Source organism: Lepidochelys kempii, chromosome 1 (genome assembly GCF_965140285.1).
Source record: "Lepidochelys kempii isolate rLepKem1 chromosome 1, rLepKem1.hap1, whole genome shotgun sequence".
In the NCBI taxonomy this organism is placed as follows: domain Eukaryota; kingdom Metazoa; phylum Chordata; order Testudines; family Cheloniidae; genus Lepidochelys; species Lepidochelys kempii.
The window spans coordinates 123542557-123562170 of record NC_136380.1 but is presented as its reverse complement, the minus strand read 5'-3'; the positions used below and the strand labels follow the sequence as shown (position 1 = coordinate 123562170).

The window sequence follows — 19614 nt, the reverse complement described above, 5'->3', positions numbered from 1 at the left end:
TCTTCCTTTTTACCATTAGAAAACTCTTAGTACACGAAAAACTTCATTTTTCTCTTTGTTTGGCTCTTCCTCTCAGTTTTCTCTTTCTGTTGCAGACATGCAGCTCTCTTTTGCCTCGGTTTGTGTAATTGATTCACTTTTATTCAGATGATTAAGTGCTTGTTCTTTTGTGTATTTCCTTGCTTTGTAGCTTTCAGAACAGTGTGTTATGTGCTCTCTTCCCACTCTGACTTTTTTGACAGCAGATGAAGTGAGAGAAGGAATCCTTTATGTATACTTTCATTCCTTATCCCCACTACATTCATTGCCTTCCCTCTTCAATTTAATATTTTAGTGGTTGTCTTGTAAACCACTTTGGTTTACTGGTTTGGATTTCTGCTTTTAAAAGTTATTTCTTTAGTTTGTGTAAGGGGGCCAACCATGGAACCAGTATGGTTTTTGCCACTTGAATTCAAGTACTTCAGTGGGGAAAAGAAGTTAGTCTTTTGTTTACAGTGCTGCAGAGTTATGCATTTGAGTAGTTCAGTTCACTTCAGTGGGGCTACTAATGTGCCTACACATGTAAGACATTATGGGATTGAGACGTTTGTCTCACAACACTTATGTCAAACTGTAGTAGACCTGCATGCTTCATATACCCTTCTGTATGCACTTCTGGGACTCTTTGTGAGTTTTTAAAAGAAGGCTCAGTATCATGCTATTTATTTGTTCTTGACCAAGAACTTGAACAAGATTCAGAGAGGGACTTGATGATGATTTGGATAATAAGAATATCCGGAGTTTTAATACTTAATGGTAAAAAGACTATGGGAACCTCATGCTTCAAGGTTTAAACTGATCTCTTATTAGGGGTGAGGGTAAATCCTTCATTGGGTGGAAGAGCAGATTATCCCATGTTGGCCTACTGTGGGGTTTCTTGCACCTTCCTCTGAAACATCTGGAACTGGCTGCTGTCATATTGGACCAGAAGGACCATGATTCTGATCCAGTATGGCTGTTCTTAGAATAATTGCTAAAACCTTCATGGCTTCATCACAGTTGATGGCCTCAGGTGAGAAGTGGCTCCCTGTAGTGGCTTGGTTAAGATGTTACCTTACTTAATTTACAAATAATTTGTCATTTATTTTTTCTGATTAAACTTCACCAAATAAGTATGAAAGTCTTCTAAATTTACTCATGTTTGCAAGTAAATTTCATCTTTTGTTTTAAAGAAGGATTATTTAGTTTAGTGACATAGCTTTGCCTGGCAGAAAGACTTACATTTGCATTTTGTTTTCCCTCTTGTTAGAATGGCTCAAGTCATCTATCTTCTCTGGAGGCTTGCAGACCAGTCAGATACATTACAGTTACAATGAGGAGAAAGACGAAGACCACTGCAGTTCACCTGGGAACACTACCCCAAACAAATCAAAACTATATTCACATAGACTAACCTTGAGTGACCATTCACAACCATTTCTGCAAGCCATTGCAGATAACAATATTCAGGATCACACTGTGAAGGTAAAAAGTTGTGAAAAAGGTTTAAAAAAAAAAAAAGTTGTACTAAGATGCAATTATCTCCCAGTCAAAGTGCAGAGGTGCTGTGTATTTAGTGACCACATCTGGACCCATCTTTCTTAGTTATATAGTCTTCTGCACTCTCACAGTTTTAGATTTTTATGTAATTGTATAGTTATTTTTTAGTAGATTGATTATGCAAGTCTTGTGCTCAGATTGGTTACTGCCCCTGGTACACCTCAATATGCCCACAAGTGTCCATCTCCATTTCTAACCCCATGATTCCAATCCAAACCCCAGTGTCAGGATATAATTTTAAAATATTCTTGGGAGGAAATTGAGTCTTAAATATTTAAGTGGCCTGGTAAGCTGGAGAACCGATCAGAAGCTGTTACAACTGTGCTCATTGTTGCTATGTTGTGTATGATGAGAGCCCTCTGATGGGCTATTGTCCTCAGAACAGGAGTGATGGTATGGATTGCTGTTTGGTATAATAGCTTGTTTGGACTTCTAGTAAATTAGGTGACTCCTATCCTGGACTGAGAAATATCTTGTCTATGGCTTCTGAATGTATTTAGCCCAGGATATTATTGAGTTTTCACTTGAATGCTGGCTGTAGTGTTCTACATTACTATACCTGAAGAAAGAAAAGGAGTACTTGTGGCACCTTAGAGACTAACCAATTTATTTGAGCATAAGCTTTCGTGAGCTACAGCTCACTTCATCGGATGCTTATGCTCAAATAAATTGGTTAGTCTCAAAGGTGCCACAAGTACTCCTTTTCTTTTTGCGAATACAGACTAACACGGCTGTTACTCTTGTACCTGAAGAGTTAGATAGTGCTGTTTCCTTGACTTTAGTGTTTGTTTGCAGGACTTTTTATGTCAAGTAGAGAGGTACTGCAAACAATGTCACTTGACAACACCAATCACATTCCCTCCGGAGCATCCTGTGGAAGAAGTAGGACGTTTACTCTTATGTTGTCTTCTAAAGCATGAGGATTTAGGTAAGTAGACTTGGCTGTTCCAGAGCACTTTATTTAAAAAAGAAATAAAAAATTTTTTTTAGCTCCTAGGCCCCTCAGTCTTAGAAATAGATATTCTTAATATGTTTTTTCTCATTAAGGTCATGTGGCATTGTCTCTAGTACATCCTGGTACCCTGGGAGTTGACCAAGTCAAACACAGAACCTTACCAAAATCTGTAGTAGATGTATGTCGTGTTGTCTATCAAGCAAAATGCTCACTAATTAAGGTAAGCCTCCAACCACCTGTATCTAACTTCTCTTCAACCTTAATTATTAAATATGACAATTGACTCCTTTCAGTTTTATTCCCTTAAGTTTATAATCTGTTTCCATTCCTGTTTTAGACTCATCAGGAACAAGGCCGCTCCTACAAGGAAGTTTGTGCTCCTGTCATTGAACGTTTGAGGTTCCTGTTCAATGAATTGCGTCCTGCAGTCTGCAATGACATCTCCATAATGTCAAAGTTTAAACTTCTGAGCTCTTTGCCCCGATGGAGGAGGATAGCTCAGAAGATAATTCGAGAGAGAAGAAAAAAAAGAGGTAAGAGAATAGTGATACTGTAGTAAAACAAAATAAAAGCACCAACTCCCCCTCAAAGCTTTGTACATATAAGTAACGCTTCTTTGTTAGGACAGTGAGGATGCTTGGGTTCTACTGAAATATCGGGTCTACTAGTTTTTTACTGGGCTTTGACAAACTTCTGTAAAGAGGTAAATATTAATTTCTAAAGACCAGACGGTGAACTAGTCTAGAAGTTCAGGTTAGAGTGGTGCTTGTTTCCTGCTTTCCCGTTCATTTAAAAAAAACCTGTACATCTCAATCTGACTGAGTTTGGCTTGACATAGTTTGACTTTAAATGGGATCCTTTTTCACATAAAATGATTTGATAAATGACGTGTAGCTAATGAGTTACATTATAATGCAGGGGTCGGCAACCTGCGGCACGCTTGCCAAAGATAGCACACGAGCTGATTTCTACTGGCACGCTGCTTCCAGCCGGGGTCCTGGCTGCCGCTCCCTGCTCAGCCTGCTGCCGGCCTGGGTGAATGGAACCCCGGGCCAGCAGCAGGCTGAGCGGGGCTGGCAGGAGCTGGTGGCTGGAACCCCAGACTGGCGGCTGGCTGAGCTGCTCAGCCCGCCGCCAGTCTGGGGTTCTGTCCGCCGGTGTAGTGTATTAAATTTCTCCCCGTAGAAATGTGCTACTTGCAGAGCACCAGGACTCGCCGCCGTAAGTAGTACATGGTAAGTAGAAAGAAAAGGAGTACTTGTGGCACCCCTACGGGAAGAAATTTAGTACACTACACTGGGCTAGGGAAGGCTGTGCCTCCCCAAACAGCCAGCCCACTTCCTGCCCCCAACTGCCCCTCTCATAACCCCTGACCCATCCAACACCCCCTCCCCCACCGTTCCTTGTCCCCTGACTGCCTCCTTCAGAACCCTCCACCCATGCAGGCTCCCCTGCACCCTGTCCCCTGACTGCCCTGACCCCTATCCACACCCTCGATCCCTAACAGGCCTCCTAGGACTCCCACGCCTATCCAACCACCCCTGTTCCCCATGCCCTTATGGCTGCCAGTCCTGATGCTCTGAGCGGGCATGGTAAGTAGTATACCATAAGTAGCACATTCTTATGGGGAGCAATTTAATACACTACACCCGGCTCCGCTCAGCCTGCTGATGGTCTGTAATTCTCAAAATATGTTCTCGCACCCCTTATCAAAAATTACACTACAATTAGCTTAAAAACTTGAAAATTTTAAAAACTTTGTATATTACAGTAATCGTTAAAATGTATAATGTTAATAAATACATAGGTTTGATTAAACAAAGTAGTTGTACTTATGTGCCTGTGCTTAATTTGTGTTTTCGATGATTTACCTTCTAAAAAAATCTTGCATGTCTCGCACTCCCAGAAAGGGCATCTCGGACCCCAGATTAAGAACAATGGCAGTAAACGGATAAGAGCTGCATTTGAATGTAATTTTAAATGAAGCTTCTTAAACATTTTAAAACCCTTGTTGACTTTACATACAACAATAGTTTAGTTACATAATATAGACTTATAGACAGAGCCCTTCTAAAAACGTTAAAATGTATTACTGGCACGCGAAACCTTAAATTAGAGTGAATAAATGAAGACTTGGCACGCCGCTTCTGAAAGGTTGCCGACCCCTGTTATAATGAACCACCACATGTGGTCAAATTATAAAATATTACTAGCATTGTCTTTTAAAGATTCAAGCTTATCATAGAACATACCAAAACCATCACTGTTCTTAATAAAGCTTGTGCATAATAAAGATTCCGTGCTTCAAATTTGAATGTAAACATTTGGAGATTTTCTGTATGTCTGTGTAATACTCTAGTCATGAAGATGATTAATTTGGCACTTCAGAAAATTATTTAATGTTGGTTAAAGATGTAATCTGAGCAAGTCGAACAGCTTTCTCTCCCTCCCCCCATACAACTACATGGTGATGATGTATGCTAAGCAAGTTCAAAGGCTCCTGTTTGAAGTAATGTGTAATTAAACAGTTCTTGACGTGCACGCTTACATAAAATGTTTCATCTACCCTTGGGTTAACCGTTTTCTGTGTATGCAAGTGTAATGCATTTCCCAACTAGTTGTTTCCAAAGCCTTATGAAGATATGAAAAGCAAAATACCTTGTGTTTTGGGTCACTGATTTTCAATTTGAGTTTGTTCTGTTTGAAACTATCCTACATTTTCAGAGTTGTGTGTTTGTTTAAATCCTCTTATGACTCTAGAAAACTTAACTTTTTAATGGCAGAGTATTTCAAAGATGGCATAATACAAACCATCTGCAACAATCATTTGTTTTATTGGTGTGTTTAAATCAAGTGGGCACCTTTTTGCATCAGCTTTTTTATTTTTACTGTAAAATAGAATAAATACATGATTATCTGAACATGCAAATCTAAATCTTTCCAATGAAATATTTTTTTATTTCTAGCGCCAAAAAAATCTGAATCTGCTGATGTGGAAGAATCCAAAATTGGAAATGAGAGTGACTTAGAAGAGTCATGTGTTGTACCCCATAGTCCTGTGTCTGTAGATAAAAGGCCCATACCAGTCAAGTCACCTAAGGTAGAGTATCCAGCTATTGAATTTCTCTTCTGAATAAAAGAAAACTATAGGAAAAAACCCTATAACAGTGAATAGCACGTTATCACAATCCAGTAATTCTGGCAGGCACATTTGGACTAAGTAATTGTCATCTTAATATCAAGTACAGAATGGCTACTTCATGTTTTAATTAAATTTGTAGTATAGTTTTAAAACAAGCTCGTATGCCATGAGCTCTCAGTCGCCAAAGACAAGCTTCCTCCAACTTGTTATTTAAAAGAATGTTTAACCCCTTGACTTCACTTCAAAATAAATCAAGCTAGTTGCTTTGTCCCTTTGAGTTCCAAGGCATATGAAATGATGCCTAATATATCTGAGCATGGTTTTCATTACACCAATATACGAATCTTTTTCTTAGTTTGAAGTCTGATTTTAAAATATTTTTTAATTTGGATATTGGAGCATATACAATACTCTCAGCTTGTTTTCTTATGGAATTAATTTGCTTAATTTAATACTTTTCCCCAATTAACAGGATAAATGGCAACCACTTCTGAGTACAGTTACAGGTGTTCACAAATATAAATGGCTGAAGCAAAATGTCCAAGGCTTGTATCCCCAGTCTGCTCTCCTCAACACCATTGTTGAATTTGCACTGAAAGAAGAGCCAGTAGATGTAGAAAAGATGAGAAAATGTTTATTGAAACAGGTAAAATGAGTAAAAATGGGTTTTCATGCTTAAGCAATTACACAAACATTTATTGATTTGTTGATTGATTTTATTGATTGCAGTTAGAAAGAGCAGAAGTTCGTCTGGAGGGGATAGATACAATTCTGAAACTGGCAACTAAAAGCTTCTTACTCCCATCTGTGCAATATGCTATGTTCTGTGGATGGCAGAGGCTTATTCCAGAGGGGATCAATATAGGGTAAACAGGCTTTTTCACTTTTAATTTGTTTCTGACTGGGGACGGGGAGAGAGACAGTAAAATATCTTTTTTTTTTTTCTCCCCCTTTCTTAAATAAAGGGAACCGCTCACAGACTGTTTGAAGGATGTTGATCTCATCCCACCATTTAATAGAATGCTGCTGGAAGTAACTTTTGGAAAGTTGTATGCATGGGCTATTCAAAATGTCCGAAACATCTTGTTGGATGCTAATGTCAGATTTAAAGAACTGGGTGAGCTTTAGTCTTAGCCTTAGTCTTCTGTTGTTGAATCAAAAAACTCTGGTTTAAATATAATTGATTTCGTGTACTTGCTGAACAACACATTTTAATGTCTTATTCTTTCTTCATGCTGCTGAGTATTTGTATAGAAGTGTGTCCTTTTTCTCTTCCTCTCTCCCCCCTCCCGCCCCAAATTAAGCTGAGTTTTCAATATTTAGGACGATGTTCTTGATTTCCTGATAGGTTACAGAACTTAAATAACCAGTCACTACTCTATATATCTTGGAACTTCCATTTTGGGGGTTCCTTAAGCCAAGGGTAAAGTATGATTATTTTAAACTGTTCACATTTGTAATCTATTTAACTGTAGCTCTTATAAATAATGCAGAGCAAATTAATGCATATTTACTTAAAGGTATACTAATTCTGAACTAGGTATCCAACCTGTTCCTCTGCAAACCATTACTAATGAGAATGCTGCCGGCCCAAGTCTTGGGACCATTCCACAAGCACGTTTTCTGTTGGTCATGCTCAACATGCTGACCCTACAGCATGGTGCCAACACCTTGAACCTCCTTCTCAACTCTGGCATGCTAGCATTGACGCAAACCACACTGCGGCTAATAGGTATGAAATATTCCAGTTTTTTATTTGTAAGAATATATATGTTTTGACTTCCACTGCATTGTAAGTGGAAGGACAGCTTCACTGGTTAAGAACTGATGATCTGAGCCAGTTTTTACAGACTATTGCCCAATCTGTAAAAACATGTGCCAGTGAAGTGGAGGGGGAGGTGGAAAACTTAGATTGACATATGCTCCTTATCTCAGCTGTAACTTGGTGAGCATTATGAATCCTCTATCTTTGACCGTTCTTGTTACAGTCTGTGTGAGCTATGTTAGGTGTTTTAACAACTCCCGCTATATTGTTTCATTCAGTTTGTTGCTGTGGGAGCTTCCCCTCTATACACAGATTGGAGGTAGTTTTAGCATTCATTCACTTGATTCTTCATAAGAACTTCTGCAGAGTTAGGTATATAATAGTTGAAACTGTTCTGCTTTGGTTTCTTCTCCCCCTCTCCCCCCAAATGATAGCAAACAGTTATTCTGGCAAGTTTATTTAACCCTTTCAGGTCCTTGTAAAACTACATGGACAGCAAAGGAAAAAAATCAATGTTTCTGGAGCACTCCTTTCCATGCAGTCACTGCCCCCACTACTGTTGAAAAGCCAAAAAAAAAAAAAAGAAAAAAAAAAGCATCCTTCTAAATATAAGAGGTGTTTCATTTGAAGTACTGCTTCAGCAGTCTCCAGTGGTGGAATTATGCCATTTCTATTCATAGTCTGTAGGGACTCATTTTGTTACACTGAGAGCTGGGAAGGAAGGCCTCTCCAAAGCAGGCCTCTTCAATAGAAAGTAAAGCAGAACAGAAAATCATACTGTTCACCTTTCATTCTTCACAGATGATTAACACAAGGTCAAATATTGGCAGCAAAAGCTTGCCTCCTTTTAAGATCCCCCACTGGGGAAAAACTTCATATTTCTTGTAAGGCTAAACATCTGCCATTTGAGAGACATTTTCAATTAATTGGGGAAAGAAGTGACTCTCTCTCCTGAAAGGAGCTTGCAGAGCTGTATCTCAAGGTACTTTCTTTTGTGCTCACAGCATCCCAGTTACCTGTCGATGAACAGAATGAGGGCTTATCTTGGTGAATATATTGCTCCTCAAAGAAGTTTTCGTTCTTCAGTGTATGAAGACCTATAAATGGTTGTATTTCTTCCACCAGTGCTCCCACTATGGAAGAACAACTCAAGCTGAGGAATTAAATATTAGACATCCATGGAAAATTTCCTCCTTTCCAAAGTGCAGAAAAATTAACACTACTTGTATGGATTAAGAGCAGGAAGAAAAGGAAAAAATGTTTCCTAATTCTCCTTTTATGGACATTCTAGCACTTTCCTCTGAAGTGTTTGACGTTGGCTATTGTGACCTGAGTCAAGCTACCAGAATAGATTAAACATAGGAATTGCCATACCAGATTAGACCAATGATATAACATATAGGCAGACTACTGAAGGCGTAGAATCAGATTTGAATGGGGAAAAGTCCTGGCAAGGACAAAAGTCAACTGGTAAACAAAAGAACTTTGTACTGAATCAGGGCTCTAAAGCCTATATAGATGTGGCTTCACTAGCTAATTATGGAGTTTCTATTGAGTTCTGTTTTGGGGTCTGTTCCCCAAATGATTCAGTAGACTGGGAAATTGAATGCATGGTGAGATGAGAGTGTGAAGTTTCTCTGGTTTGCCTATTAGTCTCTCTGGGCAGCCATGTCATGGTGGTGAGAGACTTCGGGAATACTGACCCACATACCTATGAGGATATTATTTGATTCTTCTTTGTTTTGTTCAACACTAAATCTTCCATAGCTAGATGTCTTAGATTCTATACCACATAAGCTTATTTATTTTTGGTAAATAGTACCTGAAGGCATAGAGGCTTACTCAACTAAATAAAGTTCACTCTCTTCATATGAAGAATTCTGTAAGGCAGTAATTTGGCCCTCAGCTTTCACCTTTCTCAAGCACTGCAAGCTGGAACTGCATGTGCCTGAGGATTCATCCTTTGAGGAAGGCGTGCCCCAGTCAGTAGTATAAAAAAAACCTTAGTACTCTTCCTTGAGAAATGAAGATCACTCTTCTAGCCTAGTTTGTTTTACTTGTTTACTCCCCACGCTCCTTTTGTGTTTGTTTTTCACTGTTTGCTACTTCTCTGAGGTGATGGACTGAACAAGGTAACAAGACAAAGAATGGAACACTTGTTACCCACTGACGTTTTCCCCCCGTCAAGCTGGACCTGTCCATACTTCCAAGGATAAGAATCTGTTTCCTATTTAGGGGAGTGTGCATAGTTTAATTGTTTCATATTAGGGTTTTGTACTGCAGCCCATCATTGTAGTATCCAAATGGTTTCCCTACAAAATAGATTGGCAGTAGTAGGGTTCTCAGTGGGCTTCACAGACTCTCGCTTTTCTCCCTTTTTTAACGTTTGTGTCATCACTTGTTCTTTTGTTATGACGGTCCTGGTTGAGGAGTTAAGTAGGCAGAGCTTGAGCTCAGAGCACTTGAACTTCTGTTCTTAATAAAGTGATGGATTGTGGGGAGAGAGTTTAAATAAATAAAATTGCTTAGACTTTTGTCTACAAATGGTAAACTTAAGGTATTGGAGGGCTTTCACTCACTTCCACCAAATGACAGCCAAGTTTTATGTCCTGTTGCATTCATTTCTTCTCAGATAAGTACTGAAATGAAAGAGTCTGGGAATGTGAACCCTTAAATGTATAGGTTCTTTTTTCACTCGAATGATCCAAATTCCCTTTCTTCTTCATGACTGCTACATTTGCTTTATATAAAGGCTAAATACTACCTGCTCTTTTCTCCTCCTCCCCACTTCCCATGAAGTTCCCCTTAGCTGTGCTTCCAGCTCTGTTCACTAGGAGTGAGACTAGTTTTCTTTGAATTTTTTTCACATGATTATACTACCAGCTGAACCTCTAGACAAGCATGTACAGATTTCTGCTTTCATGTAGCTGTATTACTCAGCAACATATTTGCTTGATCGTATCCTTACCAAAAGGTCTGCAACTATTTTCTAGTCCTTTCACTAGATAAAAAATAGTGGTAAAAACCTATTTAACATTTTCTGCCACTAGATCTGCTTGGATGCTGGAGAAAATCACCCTAATATCTTTTCCATTAGTCTGTATTATTTTGAACAAAGATAATATATGTTGTTATAATCCCTTTATTTTCAAAAACATAATTTCATAGTCTCTAAAAGCTGGAATTGACTGCATCACTAGTTAACGCCTGTCTTCTGAATACTAACTTCTCATTTTAAGTATTAATATAAGTACTGTATGTTGTAAAAGGTTTTTAACTGGTGCGACAAAGGTCATGTCTTAAGTTTCAAGCTGTCTTTGTTTCTTATGAATGTTTCCTATAGGGCCTAGTTCTGACAATGTTGAAGAAGATATGATTGCCGCTTCTCGGGGAGCTTCTGCCACAGTTTTGGAAGAGTCAAGGAAGGAAACCACACCAGTTCAGCTCCCTGTGTCTGGGCCAGAGCTGGCAGCCATGATGAAAATTGGAACCAGGGTGATGAGAGGGGTGGACTGGAAATGGGGTGATCAGGTACAAAATTGTGTTCCACTTTTGTTTTGTAATATGTCTGATCAATCTACTGACAGTATTAATGGACTCGTAATGTGAATTATATCATTTTCAGGTTTTTAGGTAACAAAAAGACAAATATTTAGCATGACACTAGGTCTCATTTCTATTTGTAGAGTAAATTCTTTTTCACTGAAACGTTTCTATATTAAATCACCATTTAAAAGGAAGCAGGATCAATTGTGCTTGGGTGCAGCATCATGGAAGCTCCCTGGTGTGAGGAACTTGTACAATGTGTGAAGAATGTTGCAATGTGATTTTTTTTTAAAGTAGCTATATTCCTTATCGCTGATTGCCATCTGAATTAAAAATCATTCTAATCTGAAAATGTTTAAAATGAAACTTCTATCATATGAAAGTGAAAAAACATCTTAAGAGTTTTGAAAAAATACTATGGGTTATTTTGTTTTACTCTGCATATGCACACAAATTGGGTGGAAAATTAGTGAGAAATTGTATAACTGAGTCATCCCATTATTGGCATAGATGTGAGTTGTTGGTTGACTGAGCTTCTGTGTTCTCTCAGGATGGGCCCCCTCCAGGTTTGGGTCGTGTGATTGGAGAACTGGGAGAGGATGGCTGGATTAGGGTTCAGTGGGACACTGGCAGTACAAATTCTTACAGGATGGGGAAGGAGGGAAAATATGACCTCAAACTGGCTGAGCCACCACCTGCAGCTCAACCCACAACAGAAGACTCTGATACAGAGGATGATTCTGGTAAGAAAAAATACTTTGTTAAAATGGAGGCAGACTGCTTTCTGAATCTTCAGTGTTAGGACTTTGTAAGATCAGCAAAACTCATTTCTCAACAGGGAAAAAAAATATCCAAAAAGCTTTTTCTTTACTTACCTGGCATAAATTTATATGTGGCTAATGTTCCTCTTCAACATAGAAAAGCTATTTTGAAGGGATAGCAAGGTCATGCGTCTGCTGATCATGCATTTGGGAAGGAGGGGTATACTTTCCAACTGCTATGATTTCAGTGCTGTATCATGGCAGGCACATCTGGATATGATAGTGCTAATTTTAATGTCAGAATTATAATAAATATTCCTAGGACGTGTGTTTGTCTCACATCTTGTCTTTCTCTCTTTTTGAAGTGTTGGTTTTCATGGGAAAAATGGTGTGGTGGGAAGAGCTTGGAAACATCCACAAGAACTACATGATGACTTGCAATTTATACCATGGTGTTTGAACTATAGGATGCTTTCCATGATAAGAATTGTAAAAATCATACTACTTCAAGTAGTGTCCCAATGGGTGCTCCACGTCAGGTGTGCGTGTCTCTCTCAAGCCCTTGAACAGAGATTTTATGCTAGCAGTGCTTGTTTTGCCTGTTCATGTGCCCTGTGCCTCCATGTACTGGACACTGAGGCCATATAGGGTTGCATGGGCGAACCAATGTCAGTTCCTTCTCTACTGCCTGGGCATGAGGCAGAGCTCTAGCGTGCCTGCCTTGAGTGTGCCTTGTCTATTTTGTATCCTTGTTGTTGTTGTTTAAGATTACTTAGTATAGTTTATCGTTAGTAGTACTTATAGTTAGTAACTTTTAGTAGTGAGAGAATAGTTCTCTTTCTCCTTGGGGAGCCTTGTCTTCCTGGCAGGGCGTACCTGGCTTGCCAGGCTACAAAAGCTGCCTTTCCTGCCGAGAGGCTATACCTGTGATCGGCAGCCACTCGGGGGGTCGATCTAAGTTATGCAACTTCAGCTATGTGAATAACATTATTATACCAATAAAATAAAAACCATCAGGATCTCATGAAAGGGGAAAAGGCAAAATGCCACATTTATTGTGAATACAGAAAGAATCATAGTAAGCAGTTAGTTATAGCTATAACATTCCATTCAATTTTATATTTATTCACACATTCATTTATACACACACAGGTTCTACAAGGTTGTTAACATAGTTACCAGCCTTAGAGTTGCTCATGCGAAGCCACTGGCCAGGTGGCCTGGAGACGAGGAGGGAGCAGAGCCTTGTCAGATGCACATCTGACGCTCCTGGAAGTTGGTTTGCAGCATCAGACCCCAAAGTTCAGTTTCTAGAGTCCATTTTTATAGGAATTTATTCCTATGCCAGTCTATGGGAATTGCTGAATCAATCAGCAGATGGCACGTTCCTGACGGCTCAGTGTTGTTCTTCGGTTCTCCCATCCTTGAAGCTGTTGGGTGGATTCCAGTCTGCCCTCTAGGGGTCCTCTGGTTGTTTCCACTTGACGCCTTCTTCAGCCAATGGACACTGGATTCTTAGGCTGGCACCTCCCTGATCATTCAGTTATTATCCATACCAAGCGTCCATCCACATACATCCTCTATCTCTATTTTAATCACAATTGTTAACAAAGCGAGATAAATACAACGAAAGGGCGGGGAGTCTCTGTGTGCTGTTTCTGTTACAAAGAATTGCTTTGAGAACAGACTCTGTCTTAGAATGTACTAACACAATTAGCAGCTTGAAAGTGTCACACAGAGAGGGAGAGAAACAGCACCAAAAACCAAGGGACCTCTTAATTAGTAATACCCTGGAATTTAAACTATGGGGAGTCAAACTCATTTGTGATTTTAATACAAAACTTCTTTAATATGATCCAACGTAGCAGAAGTGGACGTACTTAGATCGACTTACTGTGGTGTCTTCGCTGCCGTGAGTCGACTGCCGCCGCTTCCCCGTCGACTCTGCCTGCGCCTCTTGTGGTGCTGGAGTATAGGAGTCGATGGGAGAGCGCTCGGGGGGTCAATTTATCGCGTCTAGACTAGATGCAATAAATCGATCCCTGCTGGATCAGTTGCTGTAGTGAAGACATACCCGAAGTGTGTTGGTTGCGTGGGGGAGTCTCATGTCTCCCAGAAGTGCAATTTCTGCCTAGCCCTCAAGTCTAGGGCAAGGAAAAACAGAGAGATTAAGTTCAGACTGTTAAGGATGGAGCGCTCACTTCAACAAATGTCAGGTCAGGGGGGCACCCCGACCCCCGGAATATCTGTCTCTGGACAGATGCATTCCCCTTTTGACCTTGGTGTAGGCTTCCCGTAAGAAGGGGAGATTGTTGAAAGCTTCTGAGAAGGCTCCCAAAAAGAGGAGTAAGGACTCATCAGAAGGAGCCTGCTCTGAAAAAGCTTGGGTCCCCTGTCAGATCTGTGGTCTCCGAAGCTTCAACCTCTTGGCTAGGTACTGTGGGGTCAAAGGACTCCCCTTCTGGTACTGGCAGAACTGGAAAGCCCCAGAACTCAAGACAGAGACATGGCACCGACAGGGCTTCATTACCTTCTAGCAGGGACAGCATAAGCACCTGGGTCTGGTACTGTTGGGCTCAGTCCCACAGTTGGCACCTACCCAGTTGGCACCCTTGTTACTGAGCAAGCAATGGCAGCAGGCTCCATCAATGCCCACATTGGTATGCCCGTCAGCAATGGTACTATCCACTTCAGCCACCACATCGGTACCGATTCCTTACTTGGTATGGCAAGAATTTAGCAATGCAAGTAATAGATGAGCTGCAATCCCTGCTCCTCATAGGTAATGAGCATCTTCCTTTCCCCAGTACTGCAGAACTCTTTGCCTTTTTCTGTGGGGGCCTCAGCATTTTTATTGAGGAGGACGAAGGGGACTTCAAGGGTTCCCCTACGTATCCTGTCAGGAGCCCATTGTTTGACAGTCACAGGGAAGATTGTGACCATCATCAAAGAAGGTGGAACCAATTCTGCATGCCACTCCCACACCTGTATGGAGTCCCCCCAGTGGGCTATATTGGGATCCCCGGCCTGCTTACTGATAGCAACTCTCCAGACCACTAGTACCCTCTCAGAGGGAGACTTAGGCTTATTCAGTCCTATACTCTCCAACCACACCCCTCGTCCCCCACACAGGAGGAGACATTTGAGGAACAGGAATCCAGGGTGGCGAAAGAGGCTACCCCTCAAACACGCATTTAATCCTTATCTTCAACCAAAGCAGTTATGCCTCCACCACCTTACATGGCTGTTGATTTCCAGAAATTTAAAGATCTAATAAGCTGGGTAACTGACTCTCTTCAGATTCCACTCGAAGAGGTCAGGGATTTACATCACAAACTGCGAGATATTCTTCAGTCAGCAGTGCCCTCCAGGATGGCGTTACCCATCAACAGGGTGCTCCTGGATCCAGCTAAGACTGTCTGACCAACACCTGCTACTATTCCACCAATGTGTAAAATGGAAGATAAAAAGTATTGTGTTCCCCTGGAGGACTTTGATATCTTGTTCTCCCTCCCCCGACCCTGGCAGTGGATGCAGTAAAAGAGCAGGGTAGGCAGCACTTCTCAAGTTCTGCTCCACGTGACAAGGACCGTAAGAGACTGGATCTGTTTGGCCAGAAGTTCAATTAATCAGCAATTTTGCAGTTCAGAATTCAGAACTATCAGGCAGTAAAGGTCAAATACAGTTTCGTGAACTATAATAGACTGATGGCCTTTATTGAACACCTGCCACCAGGACCATAAGGAACAATTCTAGTTCAACATTTCAGAGGGCCAGTTATTGGCCAGGACCACTCTTCAAGCATCCATGGCAGTATTTATGTGCAGGGCATCATGGCTCTAGCTCCTGATGTTTCAGTGAGAAATACAGAACACTGCTGAGGACTTCCCCTTCAATGGTTGTAGGCTTTTCTTGGAGACCACAGATGGAGGACACTGAAGGACTCTAGAGCCACTTTACATTCCCATGGCATTTATACACCTACAGATAACTGTTTAGTAGGTCACAAACTGCCCAGAGATCACCTCCTGCTCAGTTCTCTGGATTCCATAGATCCACTGAGCTTCCACAGGAAAAGACACAAAATTTCAGAGAAAGTGGGCCACCCGCCCTTTTTTCACGACCACCCAACCATCTTCTATGCAACAGTTTTGACGGGGTCGGTCAGGGGTTCAAATCCTCCCCCATGTCTACTTTTATAGCTGTGTTCGTTTGCCCGCCACCCTCCCTTTGGAGATGCCTTTCCTATTTCCAACATGCCTAGAGGCAGATTACTATAGACAAGTGAGTCATAGAGGTCATAACATCCATTTTACATCCTTCCTTCCTTTTCCCCATCCCTCTTCAGGGACCCCGCTCGTGAGCTTGTGTTGAGAGAGGAGGTGATCTTTTTCCTCTAGTTAGGAGCAATAGTCTCCTCCTCTTCACATGGGCAAGGGGTTTTACTCAAAGTATTTCCTTGTACCAAAGAAGGATGGAGGGTGGAGACTGATACTAGATCTAAGACTTCTAAACAAGTTTATAAAGCCTTACAATTTCAAGATGGTGAGTTCTTTCACTGGAGAAGGGGGATTGATTTTCAGTCCTTGACCTACAAAATGCATATTTTCATATCCCAGTATACCCTTTGCACAGGATAGGTCTGTGATTCTCTATAGGCCAGGATCAGTTTCAATACCAAGTGCTCCCCCTTGATCTTTCCTTGGCCCCAAGGGTGTTCTCCAAGGTCCTGGCAGTAGCAGTGGTGATCCTAGTCTTCCATTACCTTGTTGACTGGCTACTCAACGGCCATTTTTACGAAGCAGTGTTATCTTCCACGCAGATGGCCCTTGCTCTTCTAGGAGTTGTCTTCAGCTAAATGTAAGGACATCCGCATTATCCCCATAATTAAGATACAGTTTATAGGGGCTTCCTTGGCTGTTGACGAGTTCAAAGCCTGCCTTCCCTTAGATAGGTTCATAACCAAGTCAAGTTTGGTACGGACAATCATTGGAATCTTTGCACCACTATAAGGAACTGTCTTCAGGTCTGGGGACACATGGCAACTTGTACTTTTGTCACTGATTTTGCAAGGTTATGTCTCACTGTTTTCAGGGTTGGCTCAGAATGTCCTATTCTTCAGTAAGACACACCTTGGACAAACAGGTGACGGTTCCTATTTAAGCGAGGAACTCCCTGGATTGGTGGAGAGAGCAACTCAATGTCTGTGAGAGTATTCCTTTCTGTTGCCCTGCTCCATCGCTAACTTTAACAACAGATGCATCATTGTGGGGATGGGGAGCTCATCTCAGTGCTTTCATAGCTCAGGGGAGATGGGCAACTCAGAAACAAATCTCCATATCAATCTGTTGGAGTTCAGGATTGTCAGTAATGCCTGCTTCCATTTTCTGTTTATCTCCTCTCATGGGAAGTGGGTTGCACAGTTCATCCTCCTCAAGGAGTAACAGCACATTTTACCAGGTCACAAGCAACATACATGGCATTGCTTTAGAAAGTACTAGTGTCTGATACATGTAGGGCTACTATATGGGTTTCCATATGTGCATTTTCAAAGCACTACGCTTTAAGCCATGCTGTCAGATCTGATGTGGCAGTTGGTACTGCAGTACTGTCTTCAGTTCTGGACTCCGTTCCAATGCTCCCTCCTTCCCCTGAGGAAACTGCTCAGAAGTCACCTGAAATGGAGCATCCATAGAGACAGTACTTGAAGAAGACGAGGTTACTCACTTTGTGTAGTAACTTCAGTTCTTTGAGATATGTACCCTTGTGGGTGCTCTACTGCTCTCCCAATCTTTCCTTCTCTTCAGACTGTTCTCTGTGGAGACATTCGAGTGGAGAAAGGACTGAGGGAGGTTTGCCTGCACGTTTCCGTGTAGCCTCAGTGTCCAGTGTGAGGAGGCATATAGGGCATGTGTGCGGGCCAGACTGGTACTACTAGTGGAAAATCTCTAATCAAACGTTTGAGAGTTGCATGTGCACCTGAAGTAAAGCACCCATAGGGACATACATCTCAAAGAACTGCTGTTCTTTTTGCCTTTTTCAGAACATTTTGTTTACTGTGTTAGCTTGTTACTAAAGTAATCCTGTATCTTTTGTCTCTTGCTTCAGAGGGAGAACAAGCTGAAAGGAATCTTCACCCCACTTCCACGATGCTGATGAGTACCGTGAACCTGTTACAGACGCTTTCTCTCTCTGCTGGAGTCCATGCTGAAGTTATGCAGAATGAAGCGACCAGAACTTTGTGTGGATTGCTTCGCATGTTGGTGGAGAGTGGAACGATAGATAAATCAGGTATGTGTTACATGGCATAGTCTGACCAAATAAACCCATCAGCTTTCAGGCGGTATATCTTGCCTGATTTTGCAGTAATTCCTTTATTTAATTCCTAGTCTTTTAAGGTCAAAGTTCAGTAACATTTAGACCTTCTCAAAGCATCAATTTTACATATTTGTGGAAACATCACAAATTGTTTTGTGGATAGAAAACGCATTTCTCTATTAGTACTGGTGTGCTGCACACTATACAAAGCCCAGACAATCCAACCGGTAAATGGCTTCCATTATAAGGAATCTTAAGTCAAAAAGGACTTTTCAGGTTAGGAAGGACAGCATGACTTTATAATTAGGCGAATCATAAATTTGATGATATATAGCATCTTTATAATACTAGTAACTTTAAGCAAATTTTCCAAAATGGACAGAATTGTAAGGTAGTGTAGTCAGTGTGTGGGTGAGAATTTGCTTGCGAGAGATATTCTCTTTCTTGGAGTATGCCAGAAATTAATTCTTAATGGACTTCAACTAAACTGGAAGTCAGTTAATTAACTTTATATTTAGGGGCAATTTTGTGGCAGAGCTTTAAGATCTGTCTAACAAAGTGGATCACTTTGAGAAATTGTGGTACAGTTGGCAGAAAAGTCAGCTGTTCATGTATTTTTATTTCCAGCTTCGTTGCCAAATAAGTTGGTTTATAAAGAGCAGCATAGAAGCTGGTGCACGTTAGGATTCATTCGAAGTATAGCACTCATGCCTCAGATGTGCAGCACGCTTAGCACATCTCAGTGGATAACTTTGCTAATGAAAATTGTGGAGGGGCATGAATCTTTCACTGCTGCATCACTACAGAGACAGGTAATGTGTTTCCAGATCATTTTCATATGCAATGAATTTGGCATTTTTTGTCTTGTTACAGTACAGTTTAAAAAGTGAACAGTTTTGAAGGTGCCTCTTATTTTCTTCCGTTGTAGGAAAGGTAATATCAGAATTTTCTTGCTTTAAAAATCCTCCTGCAAGTTAACACTGCACAACAAGGTTATGTAAAATGTTGTTCAATGCAAGAGAGAGAGTTGGTTGGCACCTGTGGGCCTAATAGTAAAGGTTGCTAGGGAGGTGAACTGGCTATGCACACAGTCTCTATAACCACAACAGACAATTAAAGAAAAATGAACAAACTCAGACTATTTTAAATAAAATAACCAAATTGCTTAGCTTGCCTGTCCTTTTTTATTGGCATGCTATATCTTTGCATTCAAGTTAGTGATAAAGAGTGAGTGATCTAAAACTGCCTGCAGGAAGGGGTTACCAGTTAGAACTGTACACTGATGTGTCATATTTATCGCCTGTGTAGCTTTTCCATTGTAAATAAATTTCTTCTGTACGCAAGATTTGAACGTATAATTCTCCATTAATGGTGCTTTTCTGTTGCTTGCATCTTCTCAAAGGTAGCCCTGCCAATTAACTTAGGGCAGGAATATACAAACGTGATCCTGATCTCTTCCTCAATCTGATACATTTAGGTTGTGACTTTCTTTCAGTATGTACCAGAGGCTGTTCACTCATGCAGGATCTAGGTTGTGTTCTCACCCTTA

The 19614-nt window shown here is 40.9% G+C and overlaps 1 protein-coding gene across 3 annotated transcripts in view; it reads left to right on the top strand.

The window, feature by feature from the left end:
• The window catches only part of HERC2 (HECT and RLD domain containing E3 ubiquitin protein ligase 2), a 317314-nt gene that overhangs the window by 201888 nt on the left and 95812 nt on the right, over positions 1–19614 (top strand). For all 3 annotated transcript variants that reach the window (XM_073353148.2, XM_073353158.2, XM_073353169.2), the window contains exons 27-39: positions 1289–1503; positions 2374–2506; positions 2626–2753; positions 2871–3066; positions 5500–5633; positions 6148–6321; positions 6405–6541; positions 6641–6792; positions 7216–7407; positions 10784–10971; positions 11537–11729; positions 17856–18038; positions 18693–18877. In XM_073353148.2, coding sequence (XP_073209249.2) covers positions 1289–1503; positions 2374–2506; positions 2626–2753; positions 2871–3066; positions 5500–5633; positions 6148–6321; positions 6405–6541; positions 6641–6792; positions 7216–7407; positions 10784–10971; positions 11537–11729; positions 17856–18038; positions 18693–18877 — 2210 coding nt within the window. The remainder of the gene's footprint in view (positions 1–1288; positions 1504–2373; positions 2507–2625; positions 2754–2870; positions 3067–5499; positions 5634–6147; positions 6322–6404; positions 6542–6640; positions 6793–7215; positions 7408–10783; positions 10972–11536; positions 11730–17855; positions 18039–18692; positions 18878–19614) is intronic.